The sequence below is a fragment of the Poecile atricapillus genome, chromosome W (genome assembly GCF_030490865.1).
Source record: "Poecile atricapillus isolate bPoeAtr1 chromosome W, bPoeAtr1.hap1, whole genome shotgun sequence".
Taxonomy (NCBI): Eukaryota; Metazoa; Chordata; class Aves; order Passeriformes; family Paridae; genus Poecile; species Poecile atricapillus.
Genome location: NC_081288.1, coordinates 81,035,344 through 81,056,426, shown reverse-complemented (window position 1 = coordinate 81,056,426; position 21,083 = coordinate 81,035,344). Strand labels below are relative to the sequence as shown.

Genomic DNA, 21,083 nt, shown 5'->3' with positions numbered 1-21,083 from the left:
TTTTATGATATGAAATAAGGGGTGGAAATGTCCTGGGGTGACTCATATTATTGTATTCCATATCCATCTGCGCCCAAAAACTGTTACTGTATCTTTAGACCTTACAAACGAGAACCTTGTGGGGAGGGGGTGTTATTATGGGTACTTTTAAAATCATGTCACATGCAGTTTCTGGGTCTTTGATGTGTGGCATTTTGCTTTACTGGATATTTGGTCTTTGCTTCAGCAAAGGCTTTTTGGGTTCTCTTTTCGTGTTTTTTTTCTTCTTTTTCTCTCGTCACAGAGAAGGTGCCCTGGGGTGAATTCCACAGGTGCCTACCTGTTGCCACCAAGCAGGGCAGCCCCCTGCTCCAGCCCAAACTGCTCCAACTCTCCAATGGCACCTGGCCAAGAAGAGAAGACCATGAGTCACCCCAGCCCAGTTGCCTTGCCTAGCCTGTCCTGTTATTTCCTGCCACAAGGAAGGTGAAGTCCCTCCACAAGTTCCAGCCCTTGTTTTTAAGAATATCAGTTGGAGTTCCAGCTGTCAGGGAGATAAGCAGAGCAGTGGGGGGGCAGGGAGAAGACCAACACCACCTTTCCCTTTGTCCTTTGAACCACACACTCATCTGTGGAGTGACATTTTGAGGTGGGGGGCTGTCACTAGCATTTTTGGGTCTCTTCTGAGGAGTCCTCAAGATTTAGCAATTTTGCATCTAGCAGTTATTTAACTGTTATTTTTTGCTTGTTGATGTTCCATTTAATAGTAAACTGTTATTTTTAAACTTATATCTACTCCTATTCCTTCCTTATTAGTGGAAAGGGATTGGTTGAACCTATAAAGGGAGGGAACTCATTCCAGTGTTCTCCTTTAAATTATCTCAAATCAAGACAAAGTGCAATGCAAGGGCAGATTGGATAGGCAGAGTAAACAGCTGAGTTCTGTGGGTGTGAAGGCAAATTAAGTCAATTTCTTCCTTGCCAGGGAGAAAAATATAATTTTTTGAAGGCTCTGCAGAGGGATCTGGACAGGCTGGATCAATGGGCTGAGGTGAAGGGTACAAGGTTCAATAAGGCAAAGTGCCAGGTCCCACACTTGGGTCATAACCACCCCATGCAGCGCTACAGGCTGGGGGCCAGAGTGTCTGGAAAGCTTCCCATTCGAAAAGGACCCAGAGGTGTTGGTCGACAGCCATCTCAATGTGAGCTAGCAGTGTGCCCAGGTGGGTAAGAACACCAGTGGCAACCTGGCTTGTATCAGAAATAGTGTGACCAGCAGGACCAAGGCAGTGATTCCTTCCCTGTACTTGACACTGGTGATGCCACACCTCAAATCTTGTGTTCACTTTTGGGCACAAGTCTTATGAGGAGTGGCTGAAAGAGCTGGGGGTTTTTAGTCTGGAGAAAAGGAAGGGCTGAGGGGACACCTTACCACTCTCTCCAACTACTTTAAACAAGGTTGTAGTGAGGTGGGTGTTGGTCTCTTCTCCCTAGTAACAAACAGTAGGACAAGAGGAAATGGTCTCAACTTGTGCCAGGGGAGGTTTAGATTGGATATTAGAAAAAATGTCTTCACTGAAAAAGTTGTCAAGCATTTAACAGGCTGCCCAGGGACATGGCTGAGTCACCATCACTAGAGTTATTCAAAAGATGTGTTGATGTGGCACTTAGGAACATGATTTAGTGATAGACTTCACAGTGCTAGATTAACAGTTGGACTGGATGATCTTAAAGGTGTTTTCCAACCTACACAATTCTATGATTATGTCATCACAGCTGGAGAAGCACTTCTGCACAAAGAGAATCAGAGAGAGTTGGAAAATTCAAAAAAACAGATTTTACATAGGCATAGTTTAGATAGCCAATCAGACACTTCCAGACTAAACATCTATCATCATCTGCAACTACAGAGAGATGAATAGTGATGTAATTCCAATTCTTTACTTCTTAATTAAGAGAATCTGTACTTAATTCCATAAATCATCTATGTAACAATTATTCTGCTGTGAAAGCTCTGGACCAGTTTTCATCATCCAGTGCCTCAGCTTGATGCTGTTTGTCACCAATTAAGAATCAATCTAAATAAACTCAGAAATGAAGTGTGTCTCCCTGAAACTTAAAGCCTTCTGATAATGTTTACATAGTTTTAGTTACTTTTCCATGAAAGTTCTATAAACTTGTTTATCACATTCCTTCTAAGAAACGTCTTTTGATGGATGTTTCGCATAACCAGTGTGCTTGGGAAGGTGGTAACTTAATTATCCAATCCCTGGTCATTGTCGAGAATCTATAAATACTGGAGTCAGAATAAAGTGGCTTTTTTCCTGTTCTAACACTGAGAGACATTCGTGTGAATCATTTCATGTCCTTTAGTGACATCAGTGTACACTGCCTTTTAAGTATGACTACTGTGCATAACTATAACGATCTCAAAATTCTGATGCTAATGATCTACAGAACAGAAGAGTTTTGAAGACCTCTCTAATAAGAATCTTAACATAATTCTCTCATCCTGGAAGTATTTTTTTCTCTTACATAATGGAAGCAATAGGTAAGAGACTTCAAAAGCTATTAAATAAAATTGTGCAACTTTCTTGGAAAAATGTCTATTGCTTATTAGAAGATCTTGTTAGTCTTATTTATGCTATAAACAAACTCAACTATGTTTTGACAGAGCTAATAGCATGCCCAAATGCATTTTCTAGAACAACTGTGAAAGTGTCTTTTGTATCCTCTAGTTTAAGCCTTTTTCCTTACTACTGCCCATCACCAGAATTCAAAGGTTTGGTTGGAGCATAGTAAGAGAATTAAACATGATAGTATGTTTAAGGTATAATAATGAACAAGAAGATCAAAGCCTAAATTTTCAACATTCACGTTTAATTATTCATACTCAACTGAAAAATAGGTTCAGCAACCAGTACTAGAGTAACCCTGAAGAAAACAGATATATGGACTCAGGTGTTATCCAGAGCATATTTTTGATGTAATCTGCGTTTAGAGCCTAAAAGAGTAAGAGTGGAGAAATACATTTGTTATTCCTTTTTTTTACATTATCATTGAAGCTAACTTTAAAAAGAAAATGAAGTATTTCAATACATGGAATTGATATATTTGAGTTTATAATTCAAATAGTTCAATCACATGGAATTTCTCTGCAGAGGAAGTCTGTGATGCAATGGAACACAAAGAGTTAGTTAAAACCAAATGAACAATAACTTTTCATTCTGCTCACTAAGGGTTTAACAGTTACTTTCATCCTCATAGCAAAAAGAATTGAACAATGTAAAATAAACTATATTTAAGTCTAGCACGTCTCCATCACATTCCTCAAAGTTACTTTGAAGCATTAAATACCGCTTCATTGTAGTCACAGAACACAGAAATTAGTGTTAAGCTTTTGTACTCACATTTGTCAATATTTGAGAGTATAAAAGGAATTCCACCCTATAATTCAAAGCACAAGGAAGCTATTTCCAGAGTAGTCATGTCCTGCCACTATTAACTTGCAGTTGATGTAAAACTGAGAAGAGGTATGTCTTTTCTATTAAGGTTTTTATTCTTGCTTAATACCTCAGTAAGAATTTTGCTATAGCATTCTATTCCTTCTATAAGATAGTGTTTTATAAAAGTGAAAAGAGTTTAATTTCAACCAGTTTCAAAAGAACTGGTAAAAAAAAATTTTTGGTATTTAGGTAATATATTAAAATACCTCCTATCCAAGGACTGTTGAAGAGTATATGCATGCAAAAAATAACCACACTTGCCTTGCATTTTAAAAAGTGCTTTCTACCATGTGCTTAACAATCAGAACCTCAGAGATACTACAGACAGCTGGAATCCTGTTACTGACATAAGTAATATAAAAATAGGAATATAATTTTAGAATTTGACAAGAACAGCTTTTTAATTTATTTTTTTTTTACCACAATAATTTTCATCTTCCTGGCTGAAGTATTTCAGTGGAAGCCCAGGAAGAATGCTTTGAGTATTTATTAAAAGAGAAAAAAATCCAATTTCAGATGTTTCAACAAGCAAGGGGGTATCAATATCCTTGTCTTTAAAAATACATACCTGCAAATTATTAATCAATTTTTATATCTATTTCACCCCCACAGAGCATACAATTTTTTCCTCAATGTTCTCAATATCTTTATGGGTTGACAACTTGGGTGCAATGTAATTTAATCATTACAAATCAGAAGAAAAAAATCAGCCAATTTAATACAAGTTTACTGCTGCAGATTAGCAAGAGAAACAAATAGGATTTTCTTATACACAGAATTTCATACAGTATAGGTATACCATAGGACAAACACATGAAAGTGCTTTCCAAAAAAGAGTTTGAAAGTAGCAATATACAAACAGCATTACTTTCAACATATCTTTGTTTAAAAGTATTACAGTATTTTCCCCAAGAATGGCTAAACTTGTTGGCTCCACATGAAATACTAAGAGAAAACCCAAAACAGCGAAGAAACGAGGATGAACTATTTTTTTAATGTATACTCTTTTATACTCTCAAGACATTCTTCATCAACTTAAATCATTAAAGAAAAATACTCCAACATGAAATTTTAAAAAACTCTCCTAAATATTTTTTTCTTTTTATCTACTTAATTTGGCTTTTAAATACCTCTATCACCAATAAAAGCCTAAATCAACTTGTTGAGTTTCTGGAGCAAGAAAGCTATTTACTGCCCATCACTGAAATGAAACACCAAGTCAACAGTATGCAATATGCTGGAATACTAAATTTGCAGGTAAACTGTATTCTACTCAACACAAATTGATTTCACTTAGACATTTGCAGGGCTAATGTGCCATAATAAATTCTACTATTGATCAACAGTAAAGTGCTGAATTATATTAAATACTTGAATCTCACTCTCATTTATGAAATTCTTTTAAAGATTCTTATCAAGTCAAAAAAGCCCTTTCTGTTGTAAAAGTTAAGCTATTATGCAAATATTATAAAAATAGGTAAGTTTAATTAGGAACTATATATTCACACAACAAACTGCTTTTTCTTAAGTACAGCTGACATATTAAGAGATAGAAAAAACATGCATTTATAAAGATATTTAAAATTAAGAAGAGGAGACACTGCTATAGAATTTCTATTACTCTGCCATACAGCCATTTACTATGTTATAACGATACTGGTGATGTCTACATTTCTGGAGTGATAAGCATCACACCACCAATATGCTTTAGTTTCTTTTGTAGCTAAAGAAGTTGATTTGTAAATTTAAACTATGCCGTACACTCTAATGAGAAATAGATTAAATATATAATTAAGTTTCTGGTTCAACTTTGAACAAGCTTTATATCTAGTCACATAACCAACACAAGGAAGACAGTGCAAAAAGGAAGCTGTCAGTTGTATGTGATAAGTAATCTTTCCCTAACTGCGTGATGTGAGAGAACAACTATCAGATTAAAAATTCAAGTTGATTAACATGAGAACAAGAGATATTTTTTTCTCCCAAACTTAGCACTGACTTCCAGATGATCAACAGGAAAGCAACATCAGTTACAGCTAGAATAAAAATGTTAAACCCCAGTTCAGAAAGGTGATATGTAGGTCCAAAATTTGTAATGCTATGAAAGCAGCATTCTCAAAAAGAGCTCCAAATAAAACTGCAAATCAAAATGGGCACTTAAGTTGAAATTGGCCAACTGCTGCATAGAATCGTTCACCACAAACAGTCACATTCAAATCAGTGCATAGAAAAGATAAAAAGCACTTATGGTAGTTTCAAATGTTAACAAGTCCATAGAAAAAGAAGAGTAAAAGTAGAAATGCTCAAGCAAAACCAAAAATGACCCTCCAACTGTATACAGTCCACACACCAGTTGTGAAAAGAAATCAGTGGAAAATATTCAACTCAGTCCTAAACACCTGACAGGAAAAAAAGACCAGAATAGACAAACGTATGACAATTTTAAGAGTCTAAATATAGCACTATAATAATCCACAAAATATAATGTATGTCATATTCAAATATTGGTTAACCAACTCTGCAGATGCAATTCTAACATTGCTTTAGAAAATGAGAGCAAGATGGAGCAAACTAAAGGAATACTGATATATTACAACAGTGCACAAGAAAAACATTGTCACCAAGTCATGCTTCAACAACAACACTCTTTGAATGCACACTATTATCTATGAAGCAAAACAAATTTCTCTAGCTTTTCAGGGATGTGTCCTGCATAGCATATGTTCTGATTCACTATAACACGAGCAGCAAGACATTGCAACGTAGTATGATTTATAGGATGGATTAAGTTTTTTGATATTTTCTTCTCATCCAGTAGATCGCTAGCAGTTTGTTTATGCAAGTTTGTGGCATCAAAGTGTGAACCTGACTTGATGAGAAAATTCATGATGCCTGGATGATTGTTCAGTGCAGCAATATGTAAAGGACTGTTGTTATCAGAGTCTCTGACATTTATATTAGCACCACATTCCACCAGGATAGCAGTAACTTGTAGAGAGGGGAATTTACAAACTGGGTAGCGACCCACACATGTAGTATTCTTGTCAACAGCAAGGTGAAGTGGACTGAAGTTATTCTTCCCTCTAGGCTGAAGCTTAAGAAACTTATATATAGTCTGTTTCTTAAAATGCTCCTGTTCTGAGGTGCAAGGTACTTTTTCCAACAAGCAAATTAAATGCAAAATGATAGAAAGTGCTTTGTTCAGCTGCATTGGATCAGGAGGACACTGGATTTGTTTCATGGCCCGCTCTATTTCGAGAACACTTTTGCATAGTATACCCATTAGATCATCAAATGTGACAGTAGTGCCTAGCAGGCCTTTTGCCTTGTCCTGCAGCATGAAAGAGAAGAGTTCAGCAAATGATAGTAAACTGCTGGCTGTCATAGGGCTCAGTGCATCTAGATTGCTCTGCTGCATGTCCAAAGCATATTTCCATAAGTTGATGCATCTTTTAAAGTTTCCAGAGTCTGCATAGACAGCACCTCTGTATCTAATATAGTAGGATGTATCTGGGTGAGAAGGACCAAGAATACGTTCTCTAATTAATAGTGCTTGCATTCTCATTTCATCAGGATCTGCAATAAGATTTTCTAGCTCTTCAAAGCTGTTTACCTCTTTAGCATAATCATAGGCCATAATTAGTGCTTGTGGCACAGTTTTTTTCAGGATACTAATGTTATCATTGTATCTCATTTCCATAGCTCGCTTCCAACATTTCAAAGCACCAAACAGATCTCTCTTTTTGTCCACAAATGTTGCTCCTAGAAGTTCCAGAGCATTTATACATTCTATCTTACTAGTCTGCTCATGTTGGGTCAGGAAGTCCACAATATTTGTGTGGCCTGTCACACTGGCTGACAAAAGAGGAGTCATTCCAAAGCCATCCTTTTCCATCTTAGCACAATACCTGAGAAGCATCTTCATGATCTCTAAACTTCCAGATTCTGCACAGTCATGTAATGCAGTGTTTCCTAGCAAAAGAAAAATAATTACATAAATCATAATCAAATTATAGTCCAGATATCACCCCACGTATAAGCAAAAAAAAAAGTTTTGACATGTACAAATTATGAAAGGCTTAAATGACAAGTTAAAAACATTCAAGATCTGATTAAAACATCAAGGCAACCACACAGTTATACAAACCAAAATGCTTGACATTATTACCCAAAAGAATTAAACAGATTTTAAGGACACATCTTATTATTCAAAACTTAAACCAGAATTCCCTACCACATGAGAAATTTTGTATCTGCTTTCAAGTATAAAACAGAAACCTAAGTGGTTATATTTTTCCTCTTTCCCTTGTCAAATTTCCTTCATCGCTATCTCCATCCATAAAAAAAAATATAATATCTGTATAAAAATTAAAGTTTCGCTAATTCAACACTGGCCTTGCTCACCTCTTGCTGTAGCTCTTCCTCTCTCTTTCATCCAAAGCCTTTAATTAAAAAGTTTTCCAAGATAATAATTGCACATAAAGGCAAATACAGCTCATCACAACAGGACCTCCATATCAGCTGGGGCCTCAGAGACTACCGGAATATTCTGAGGGACCAACTTATTTTGTCAAGCCTATGTATACACACAAACTATTTCTAGTACTTCATTAGGTCTTTATTCTGAAGTCCCACATAAACCCCTCCTCTGCTCAGGATTCTCAAAAGCTAAAAAAAAAGCCCCCAAACCCAAACAATGCTTTCAACACACAACATGCAGCCATTTTTCTTATAAGTCTTATAATTTACATTATTTCTCATGAAGAGAACATGCAATATATCATGCTAAAGGCATTCATTCAGGTGGCATTCATACTATGTGGTGAAATTTCCAGCAAGCAGTAATGGCAACTGACTGAAAAACATTTGTACCAAACTAAAAAGAAAACATTGGACACCACAGTTAAATATCAAACTACTATGCTTCAAGTAGAAGAAAGTTTTGCTTAAGACCATACATGAGTAGTTCACTGGGGAAGACAGGAAGATGGACAACCAATAACTCTCTCCGTCTTCCCCAACATAATAAAGCCTCTTGGGGGGTTTATTGCTTTTAAAACTACACAATTTAAACCTAGCTTCTTTTTCATATATACTACAGATGCAGGCACACCAACTTTTCAGCCTCCCACTACATTAACATAAAAATAATTAACAGCACACCCATGTAAGAATCTCACCCTCCCACTCCCCAATTAAAATGTCTTATACCACTAGCCTTGCAAATTCTGGTTTACTGGCTATCAGGTCATCAATATCTGTTATATCATCAGCACGTTTCCACATCGTCAGGTCAGAGAACCCTTTTCCAAGGATTTGGTACATTCATAGTAATCTGATTTGGACCTTTAAAAAAGTTCAGAGAGAAAGTTTCATAAACTTTCTCATTTGCATTTTTGGCAGGCTTTTTTCTATGACAAGACACTGATTTGCAGTAGCCTTTCCTTTGAATTTTTAGATGTATAAACAGAACTGAAGTAGGTAGGGAAAGAAATCAATAGGGCTGAAAATCTTCAGCTGATGTTTGGGAAAAGTGCATTTTGTAGGTATACAGTCTCCTAATTTCAACAGTTTAGCTTAGACTTACCGTAGTACATTTTCTTAATGTGCTCCCCCCCTCCCCCAGGCTGTTATCTCTAGAATGTGCAGTTTACTTTTTATATTAGAGTGTTTAGTCAGTAAAATTTAAATTGGTCCCTAAAGTGTGCCTGAGATTTGTGTTAAAAGCTGAACAGGGCATCGAAATAAACCGAAAAGCTGAGGAAGACACTTCACACAAAGCAGCACCCAAAATTATCTGTTAGATCAATACTCATGAAACTAAAACCAGGTCTTAATAGGAAGTAACTTTCAGTCTCAAATACCCTAGGCAATCTTTGTCACTAATGGAGAATTAAATCAGTGACAGGAGCTTGATCAACACATGGGTCTGGTCACACTACAGTTTCTACAGAGACCAACAAAAGCTCCAATCACAGGAACAGATATTTTTCCAAATTTAGGTGTCTTAAAAGTTTGAGTTGTCAACCACAGTTTATTAACTAAAATTCCTTTTTATTTTATTACGCAAAACTGCTCATACCTCCAGACTGACAAGCATGAGATCTTTAAATTCCTAAGATGAAAAGAGAGCAAAAGCAGACAAATACACTTAACTAGCTTGCCAATATACAGACACATTATAAAAGTCATCTTGCTGTGCTGGAAAAAGCCTAGTAAAAACTTTACTATACCTGTCAACCCAGAAGCAAATACTGACTGGCTCCTCAGGCCATCTGCACTTCTGAAACACTTACTGATAAGGCCAAAACCATATTCATCTGGGTGTAGGCTAAGCCACCAGTTACTGTAGCCAGTTTAGGGTATATTCAAGTCCATGCTACCTCACTTACAGCAGAGCTCTGAAACACTAGAAAGGTCTTTTGGAGGCTGCCAATTCCAGTGCCAATCTAGACATGGCCTGGGATGAAAAAGATTCAGAACTACATGTGTTTTTACCAATACATGTCAGAATGTGATAGCCAGGCAAATTAAACATTTAAATTTCCAAATATTCATATACATATTTTAAGTTGTATTTGACGTGTCAGTTGATTTTTAAAAAAATACAACCTCACAAAAATGTTTTATTACAGACCATATTGTACTTGTTGAAATACTATAGTCATCCTTAGGTCACAACTATTTCATCTTTACATATGATCATTTGCAATCCTTTATTTCTACCTTCAAGTCAATATTTTTAAGATATTAAGTCATACCAAATGCATATTACAGACAAACATACCAAAATGCACTAGTACCACCAAATTTCTTACAATTATTTAACAACTATTGATATGCATATTGCTATAATTGACAATAGGATCAAGGGCAACTATTCATATTATACATTGTAGAACCATCACCACATACCTATGCCCTTTATGCTCTTTTATCAGTTACCATATGTGGGAACTGACACTGTTCAAATAAGAGATTTTTAGGCTTCAGGCATTAGCTTGAGCCTGTGTGAAACTAAGTCACACCACTTTCTCACTCTGGCCTGAGAAATCATAAGGAGGAATCCAAACAGTCCTTAGAGAAGGAAAACAACCTTTGCAGGCGTTGTTTGTTGCCTTGTTGTTTACTTGTAAGAAACGGTCAAGGGATGGTGTTCCTAACTGTCCAATGATGCTGATGTGTTAGTTTCATGACCAATGAGAGTTTTACCTTTTTGGACCTTCTTGGAACTGTCTATAAAAGAAGATCTGGAAGAAGAAAACTTGCTCTCTTTTGCAACCAAAGCTAGAGAGTCTGTGTCTTCACTTCGCTGTTCCTAATACAGTGCGACAACCATAAATATATGCCATGACACACTAATAGTGCAAAAAGTAGTACAAATTAAGCTTCGCCAGTGCCTACAGAATTTAAGAACAAACCAACAGTTTATATGGCATTAATTTACAATGAAGCTATGCATAACACGTGGAAATATTCTTACATCACCAAGGATTTTCAGTATTCTCTCCATCTGGATCTCCTTTATTAAGAGACTTGCTTTTTTCCTACTATCATAGTTATTTACTCAAAGAGTGGTTACTGAAAACATATCAGGAATAAGGCTATTTCTAGCTACTTATATTGTAGTAGGCCTTGGAGACCACAATTACTTCAAGCAATGCACAAATTAATAAATGAAAGTGATCACCACTAATTTTTAGTGGCTGCACTTCAGTTTGACTGGATGGAATAGCAGCAGGAAGGAAATATAAGAATACAAGCTTCAATAAACCAAAAGCAGACATGGGCAGATAGATGGCTATAGAATTGCCAAATTAAAATAAACAAATACACACACCCACACACCCCAACCTTAAGAATTAACAAGAATTCCAGACATCTACCTAGTAATTATCAAGTGTTAAATTTGAGAGGACATGGCAGTTAGCCTTGATATCTAACTCAAGGTCTATGTTCCACAATTTATCCATTTCAAAAATACTGTATCGCCTATAGTGACAGGAATAAACAGTGCCTGAACAGCAGATAAGTCAATCCAATTTTTGTAACAATTTCTTTAGTAAAAAATTAAAATCAACATTATATCTACTGCTGTATTAAAGAGGAAATAGTTTAATGTTTCTTTCTAGCCCTACTTTAACAGGGATAATATGAACATTACACAAAAGCTTTGTGTATCACAGAACTAATTCCCCAACTATCCAGTCTTGCAACAAAAAACCACCAAACAACCCAAACCAAAACAGACCAAAAAAAAACCCCAACAGGCAGCTCACCAAGGGAGGTGTGTCTAATGAGGTTGTGTCAAAAGCTAATTATTCTCAAAATAGGCTGATAGCTTGTGACATGGGGAGGAAACTGATTTGGCTTGATTTGCAACCAATATTAACTACATCTAATTACTAAAATTTGCAAAATGCTCAATCAAATTTCTGGTAAGCAAAACTTTTAAAATAAAAATACTATTTTTAAAGTATGATAGCAATGTGGTACCAAACTATAGATCTCTTACTGAAAATACACACTCAGCTGCTGAACTTTACACACTGATCAATCCTTCAAATTAAATAATTTTTTCTTCATATGTTTAAAATAAATTGAAAGTATAATTTGCAGCCGCATAGATGAAATTAATTACCTTCAGAAAATGAAATTGTTCATAAAACAATTTATTTATTTGGCTTAAGCAGAGCACTTGAAGGAAATAAGTCCTCTAGTAGCTTTATTGACTTTTGAATAAAAAATTATTGATACATACATACATACAAACATAGGCAATGCAAAAGAAAACTGTTTTACATGTCTATACTCGGTATACTTGACAAAGAAAAATTAAAGGTCTGTCTTCCTTTTAAAAATAAAGTAAAAATTGCAAAGAGCTATTAACCTCAACAAGTTGTTCTGTGATGGAATAACTGTTCCCTTGGTCACAGAAGTACTTAATTATAACTCATATTACCAAGATTAATAATACAAAGTGGCAGTAACATATAAAATGTTGTAAATCATTGACTTTCAACAGGAACTATTTTTTTGCACCTGAAATATGCTTCCTCGAGCTTCAGGGACAGAAATGAATTGCTAAACTTACAGTTGCAATTTTTAAATTCAAAAATAGAATGCCCATCTGAAAGCCTAAATGGGAAGTGAAAACAGCTCATTTCTAAACAGATTATTCTGGCACACTGATGTGTGCTTTTTTTTTTTTTTAAGCTTCCTATGTCCATACAAGTTCAAATCCAAGGAGGCAAATTTTATTTAATAAAAAAGACCCATCTTTCAGTTTATGCACATCATCTCACTTTCACTGAGGTTGGTTTTACTCTTTTATTGCAGGCTACTTGTACTTATCTCATGTAATAGCTTAGTAGTGCTAATCAACTCTTCCCTACTTTCTTGAATTGCAAACAGTTAGTCAGAATGAGAAACAGCTTCAAACATTAAGTGGATTCCAGAAACATACATTAATTAAAAGGATACTAATGTCCCTCGTAAAAAATTGACAAAGTGACAATTTCAGCACCTGCATAGTCAGTTCAAACATCACATATAAGTGTGGTTATGAAATGGTACCACCTAGCATTCACCTTCAGAGTTTAGCATATTCAACCACTTTGCAAAAGAGCTTAATATACAATAAAAAGCGATAAACATCCTATCAATCACTGCAGGACTGTTGGAAGCAGAACAAAAAAAAAAAAAAATCTGGGAAAACTTGTCTCAACTGACAACAGAACTAAATAAACATGGCCCTTTTCCAAAGTCAAAAGATTCCACATTCACATCAAGAGTTGAAGCTTTACCTTGAAGAAAGTCACTTAAGTGTAGATCAGAAAGTCCTCATGATGTGTCAGAGAGCTCCAACTGATGACCACAGAAGGTTTATCCTAAGATCCCTTATATTTGAGAAAAGACATTTCTGTTTATGTGACTTTTATGATTAACCTTTGATGGGAAGAGTCGTAGCTTCTACCACTACCACTACTTCTTCCCCTTCAGGGTTCATATGCATTCCTCTGGTTCCTAGGCATGGGTTCCAATTATACTGAATCACTGCGGCAGCTATATAAAAAGCCTGACACAAAGGCTGTTTATCATGATTCTAAACTTGATGGTTTGAGCTTTGATTTACATACCTGTGCTGGTTTAAAAACACAGCTGAAAAATTAACCCCCGCTTAAACTGCTCTCTTCGTGTACCCCCCATCTCCCCAGCCGGTGAAAGGGAGACTAAAGGCAGAGATTCCAAGTTAAGAACCATTTACTTGAAAAACAACCAGCAATGGAATAAGAAGAATGAACAGTAACAGCAACAAGATTAATACACAAGTACACAAGAAGAGGATGATTAACATACTAAAAGGCGTTCACCGACCAAGGCCTCGCGGCCCAAACCAAAAGACAAAATTGGCGCCTGCCCCCCCCCCCTCCCCCCCCCCCCACCCCGCAGTGGACTACACCGGTACCTGGAAAGCTAGTTAGTCCGAACAGGAGCTATGCTGCCAAAACAGTGGCTCTCTCGATTGCAGCGGCGGTCCCGATGCAGGGGGCTCCCTCCCCCCGGGGCGGCGGTGGTTCTGGCAGCAGCCCTGGTGGGCGCTGTGTCTTGCGGCAGGGCTCTCAGCGGTAGCAGCAGCAGTAACAGCAGTTGCGTCATTCAGTGGCTTCGGCAGCGGTTACCCCTTTCTGCAGCTTCAGCAAGAGTTACCACTTACCGCGTGTTTAAGGAACCAATCTACCCTTTTCCCCAACTGAGGTAAACCTGCACAAACTTCCGGCGGCTCGCCGTTTTCTGTTGAAACCACGCTCCTGCCATGATGTAGGTGGTATGGAATTAAACAGTGCTAGAAACACCACCCCTCTTTTTTCTGTACCCAGGACAATACCACAGCAAAAGAGAAAACCCCAGAGAATAGTCTGTTTTGCGCATGACGGGAATCAGTGAGTGATCTCTACCCATCCTTCTCTCAATTCGTAAACCTTTGTTATATTTCCACTCTCCTGTCCAGCTGAGGAGGGGAGTGAGAAGAGTGGCTTTGGTGGGTGCCTGGCATCCAGCCAAGGTCAAACCACCACACACAGTACTGTCCATACTATTCCTTATTTTAAGAGGAAAACAAACAAAAAGCCCAATCAAACAAAAAAATAACCCCACACAAACTAATTTGCTGTTCAAGACCTCTGTTTCATATCAGTGAAACCTATCAAGCCCAGATAGTTGTAACCTGCAGCTTTTCTTTTGGAGTCTGAGATACAGTGTGTGCCCTTGTTTCTGATACTTTAGTTCTAAGATCCAGAAAAACACTGAATTTCATATAATATGAAATTCATGAGCATGTTTCCATGGTGATACATGAAAACAACTGTTAAAGTTAGATAGAAAAAGCTAAAAGTGTGTGTAGATTAGAGTTTTCTTAAGTCACTGGGTGAAAAAGTTAGTTTAGAAAGCAGAAGACAAGATAGAGGATTTAGGGTATTGTCTCTTGTCCTTCTTTCTTCTTCATGTTCTTTTTCTAGAGGTTTTTGGGTAATAGTACGTGATTGGACAGAAAATGCCGCAGTGCAGCATACAGAAGATGGGTCATTGGGTCATTAAGAAAAATAATATACGTGTCTATTGTTAATTGGGTAAGAATAAGTATAAAGATAAAAGAGCGGTGTTGTTCGGGGCCATTTTGTGCTATCAAACACAAAGTGAGCCACAAGGCCTTGTTGTTCCATCAGAAGAAAGAAATGTACCAGATTACAAAGAATTAACCTTGTGCAGCCAGCCTAGAAAGACCTGCCAAGTTTTGTGATGACCTTTTAATAAACATGAGAAACAAGATTCTAACGAGCTCAGGAGTTTTCTTCAAACCTAAAGAACTGAGATAAGCAGGGCTCCCCACAAGGGAGGATACCAAAAGAATTCAGCCCAAAGGAGACTGAGAAATCCAGGAAGAGAAAGAAAATTACAGAAGAAGTGCAGCAGAATCAGAGAAAAAGAATTTTTTAAAGAAAAGTTACATTCTCAAACAAAGAGTAGTGTACTGGAAAAGCCTCTGAATTAGGACAACAATGCCGAATTAACTCACATTGGAAACATTGCTTTAACTACTTTCTGCTTTTCAAACAACGTCTTAAATTCTACAGGTATATTTGCTATTTTCCACAATTCTGAACGAAAAACAAAAGAGTTTTCTTATCTTGTTTATCACCATCACCACACCTCGCCCCGCACTGTTCATGTTAAGAAAATCCTTTGTTTCCATTTCTGTGGCCCATATGGTCTTCATAAAATTTTGAGGAAACTGTAAAAGTCAGATCAGTAAAACAGTGGCAAGAAAGACAACAAAATGCTCATATTTTAAATTCAAAACTATTGACCATCTGTTGCAGATTAGCACTTGTCTAACTCCAAACATCTTGTTACCTCTTCCTTCACCATCATATTCTGATAGATGGTGCTAAACCTATATTTTACCTCAGTGTAGTATCCTACCTGAATCAGACTCAGAAATCATATCCTAGCTGTTGAAAGAAGTTAAACAAAGAATTTTGTATTTTTGCCTCATTTGGTAGTTTGCTTTTACTTGTTTTTGTAGTTTGCCTAAATATTGTAAATTTCATTTTATAATTTAGCTTTACTTGACTTCGCTTAAACTTTGTAACTTTCAATCTATAGTTTAGTTTTACCATATAACTGCTATTCGTAGCTTTGTTTTAATTGCTATTTACACTATTAGCTCATACTAGAACGTTGATAACAAGGGACTGAGATGAGCAAACCTCCCCAGCTGTGGCTTGATTACAGTGCCCGAAGACCTTCAGAACACTAAATAAGTAGAAACCTGTCAAGAGGAAAGACCCATAAGTTTTGCCTTGCTGAGGCTAATTGCATGAGTCCCACGTTACCAAGATAAGAGGTGAACAAGTCAGCACAGATGGACTGTGCATGCACAAGCATGGAAGTTCAAGCAGAGGACATGATGAGGAAAACTCTGGAATCATATAAAACACCCAAAAAATAAAGAATGCAGTTCCAACCAACAGACAGTAGATAACAATCTTGCTCCATGAAAACATAAAGGACCAAAAATTCAAGAAATTTTGCATTACGTACCTATTATGTACCAAGGGGGACAGACTTTGGGTGCAGCTTGGGGAATTCTTTGAATATTACAATGTATATAAACACAAGGGAACAATGCCCAAGCAGGTGTGCTTATGGAAAGGGACACACCCCCAACACGTTCCTGGTACTGAATAAAGGAATGCTTTCTTAACAGGTTATGCCATTGAGTGATTTTCTTTGAATCACTGTACTTTTGCACTTCCACAACATGTGCATTCTGAATGTTAGTAGTCCAAACCACAGGTGGATTATGTCTGTATTGTAGAAGCAGGAGTTAATTGCATGCTTTTAAACTACTCTTATCTCCCTGTCTCACTTGTCATCCTGGCTTTTAGACCTCTGTGACTTACCTATCTTGTCATCTCCAAGTATTTGAAGTTTTCCTTGGAAGTGTCAACACTTGAAAACATATTTTCACATTTCTCTCAGCTCTAGAATTGTCCCTGGTTTTTAAATGTGAATAAAGTCCTATCTTACAATAAGAAAATCTACTGGAAAACCCTAAGGGATAATTCGAGTAATTTTGCCCTCTCACTTTCCCTGCTGTGATGACGAAAGATAGTTGGGTCTTCTTGGGCGTTCTCCGCACCCCCACACCCTCCCCCTACCGTCTCTGATGGGCAGTGCGATTTGTCCTAAGAACACCAGGTCCGAATTGCAGGAGGAACTGTCTGAATGCTCGCACAATTAACGCGTTCCAGAGATGGGGGAGCTGTGATGATTGCGATTGACTTTGATACACATCGGCCGGCAAAGAGTATAAAATGCTGCTGGAGAATGGACCAACTGGTCTCCCGCGATTGCAGGCAGCTTCCGAGTGGATCCTTTCCCCTCCCCCCGGCAGGGACACCTGCAAGGTACATCCAGCCCAAAAGATGGGGAACACTCACTTTTGGATGTGTGAGTAAAAGCACTAAGAGCTGGTCACATATGTATATAAAATCCTAAAGTAGCTCCATAGATGCTTTGTTGCTTTGGAATTGTGCATTCTGCAAGGCCAAAGACTAAACCTGTATGTTTCTAGCCGAACCTGCTGATATTTTAACCCTTTACACCTGCTTATACTGCATTGGCAATATTTAGATACTGTATTAGCATCTAATCACAATCAGCCACATAATCAGTGTCATACTTCCTGCGCCTAAGAGTCTTCTCTCTACTACTCCGCCACACCTGGTTTCAAAAATACCTGGAAGAGAACCTCTAGTAATCTCCCATAACAGCATTTTATATTTATATATAAATATATTTCTATTTAGCTTGTTATTCCAGGAGCCCAGTCTAGAAACATGACATTTGTATCCCACCACAAGTCAGTGATTTATAGGCAACCTTAAATCCTTGCAAAGGAAGATTTCTTTTGCTCTGCCCACCTCTATGACAATTTTTTTGTTTAGCTTTCTTTATATTAAATCCACATAACTCCATGACTTGCAGAAAAAAAGGCATATTTAATGGAACAGCTTTTTCAAAGAGATTACTCTCATATTTGGTATTTAATATTTAAAAATATTGTGCAGTAACCAAGGACCTACAGATACCTCTGTCAAAATATACTTGAAGTATATGATGCTGTTAAAATTGTAATTAGCCAGAAAAGGGAAACTGAAGTATTATGCTGCAGAACGTTTTATTAGGAGATATATTATTAATAAACATATTTTTAAAAAAGTAAGCTGCTGAGACACAATCCTGGCTCAATGAGCTAAAAAAAGTTAACCATAACCTGCAATAATCAACATGCTTTTTAGGTCAATATCATATTCACATATAAGTTTGAGATGCAACAAAAGCCAGCAATTAGAATAAGAGGTCCACATAAATATGATCACAGGAAAAAGGACATAAGTCTTCACTTTGAACAATGTGTCAGGATAATTGTATACCAATGCAAAGATATTCTTTGTGATGTGTGCACTGCTGTAAGTCATTCTGTTGCAGTCAGTCACACAAAGCTTCATCTCCTTAATTCTAAAATACATTTTTGTCTACTAACATTGGAAAAAAGGTCCAAAAGGATTCAGGAATTTGAGGGAGAGGAGGAGTAGAGAGGAAAGCGATTATTCATTTCCAATGTAGAAAAGAATTATTCTCCTTTATGCATTTTTCCCTATTCTAGTCTTAGTGGCACAGGTAAATTTTGCATACAGCATATTTGGTTTGTTAAGAAACAGTATGAAAATCATCCTAAATTTTACACCAATATATGCTCACATTATTATTACTGTACAAACCTGCTAGAAATAGTTCTCAGCAAAAGTCAATTAACTCTTTGCATCTGCATAAATGCAAAGTCTTTAGGTTAAAGTGTATAAATTTAGAATTAAATTTTATAGCCACTATTAAATGAGTATGCTGAAAAAAATTGTAAAAACAGCTAAATACATTTCATCTCTTACTGGAAAATACATTCACATTGTGAGACGAGGAATATTTTTGGATGTCATCCTCCTCAAGAATATGAGTAACTTCACTCCTATTTACTACAAGAAAAAATAAAACAAACTTACCTTTAACACTTTTTCTGTTAACATCAGCTCCTCTTTCAAGTAAATACTGAGCAATTTCTTTGTGACCTTTGTAACATGAGATCATCAAGCATGTATGCCCATGACGGTTTGATACTTCCAAGTCTGCTTTGTGCTCCACAAGGTATTTTACTATTTCCAAGTGACCATCAAAACAGGCTGCTCTAAGCGGAGTTGAATTTGTTAGAGTTGTGTTGTTGACAGATGCACCATGATCCAACAGACACTGAACCACCTTCAAGTGTCCAGCAGCTGATGCTGCCCATAATGGTGGAGCTCCCTCAATGATCTCACCATCAAAATTAACCGAACCACCAATCTCTATAGAAGCAGAGCAATAATCCAACAAGTATTCCACCATGTCAACGTGCCCATAACGAGCTGCTATCAAAAGTGGTGTGGCACCATTGGTTTTTTCTGACATTAGTAAGGCCACCTCTTCTCTGGTTTTGCTTGCCAGTAACTTGGAAAGGAGACGCAGCTTGCCATCACGAGCTGCATTGAACACTGCTGTCTTTAGATCCATTTAGTCTGTACCTCTATTTCTTGAAGGATACACACCTGCCCTTTTCAGAATCACAAACAAAAGCTTATTGGAAACACACAACCCCAACTTTTTCTCAGATCAGACGGATGGGAAAACATGGAGATGCTGAATGAGATCCTGACAAAGCAGAGGCCGCACTTGATAACTCTGCAAAAGAAAAAAACTGTGTTTTTACCTTCTACTTCTCAAATAAGTATGTACAATTACATTTTTCTACAGCTATACTTAAACAAACCACTGACTGTGGTGCACCAACATCCAGCTGCCATTCATGGGACTTCCCTGGACTGCACAGTATCTCTTAAAGGAAGATATTGATCAGGAGGCCAGATCCTAGCAGTGCGCTATGCATATCATTTGCAGGAAAACACTTTCCCCTCACAACATAACAAACCGTACGTACACTTGTATCAACTTCTGCTTTTTAGCACAGCCTAAGTAAAGAACAATGAGCCCCACCCCCTCAGGTCCTCTGCGGAGCCCCATGCTCACACACACGCGTCCCCGTGCTACCTCCACCCTACTGGCGAGGGAGCAATTTCAGAGCTTGATCGGAAAAACAAAACACGTCCATGCCACAGTCGTGTGATTTAGTATCAGACACCGCCGAAACCGAGAACTTGTCCTTCCATCACAAACACCCTCAGCCTGCCCAAAGCCCCCCGCCTCCAAACCTCCTCCTTCAAGACGACGCTATAGTTGCCTCCCACCCCAAAGCTACCTACCCCCCGCCCCCTCCCCCCCCCCAGCGGATTACCCCGTGCTTCGCTTCAAATCGTCCCTCTATTTTCTACCTCTAGTTAAACAACCACCCGCCTCCCAAACCACCCTAGAGTCCCCAAAAACCCCTTCCCAGTTCCCTCAGAACCGCTCCTCACACGGCCGCTGGAACAGGGCGGCCTTCACCGCCTGCCCGGAGAGGCGGCAGCAGTAGCACCGCCGCGCCGCCCACAAGAGGTGGGGAAGGACCCAAGGGTGCGGGCTACTTTCCCAGGACGCCACCGGCTCTCTCCCACCTAAGCCACCCTCACACGGAAGCGCCCGCCGCCTCCCGCACTCCATCCAGCTCCTCCACGACAGACCAGTCCCCACAGCGATGAGCGTCTACCACCGACCCTACACTCCGAGACAGAGGAACCTACCAAGCACATCCCAGCCACCGCCAGGCCCAATGAGAAACACGCCTGAGTGCCGCCAGCCACTCGGAACAGGGCGGGAGGTGGGACTACGCCGTCGCTCAATCTACGCTGAGAGTGGGGCGATGCGGTAGCTGTCCTCTGGGGGGGCGGTGTTGGCCCCTCGCACCGCCCTCCCCTATAGCGCGTGCCGGCTGGCAGAACGCAGCGGGGAGGAGGTAGGTTTTGATTAGCTGTGGTGTGTGAGGACCAGCTACGGGGGAGTTCTTTT

General features: G+C 38.2%; 1 protein-coding gene across 4 annotated transcripts; it reads right to left on the bottom strand.

The window, feature by feature from the left end:
- Nucleotides 1-216: 216 nt before the first annotated feature.
- Nucleotides 217-20,863, bottom strand: LOC131592132 (protein fem-1 homolog C-like). Of its 4 annotated transcripts, none has more exons than XM_058863427.1 (3): nt 20,819-20,863; nt 19,112-19,823; nt 217-7,457 (listed from the first exon to the last, which is right to left on the bottom strand). In XM_058863427.1, exons 2-3 carry the CDS (start codon nt 19,653-19,655, stop codon nt 6,148-6,150), a joined length of 1,854 nt encoding a protein of 617 aa, XP_058719410.1. In that variant the 5' UTR covers nt 19,656-19,823; nt 20,819-20,863; the 3' UTR covers nt 217-6,147. The 4 variants fall into 4 exon arrangements, with proteins under 4 accessions (XP_058719410.1, XP_058719409.1, XP_058719411.1 ...); XM_058863426.1 differs by lacking the exon at nt 20,819-20,863 and adding an exon at nt 20,555-20,790; XM_058863428.1 differs by lacking the exon at nt 20,819-20,863 and adding an exon at nt 20,708-20,779.
- Nucleotides 20,864-21,083: the final 220 nt, after the last annotated feature.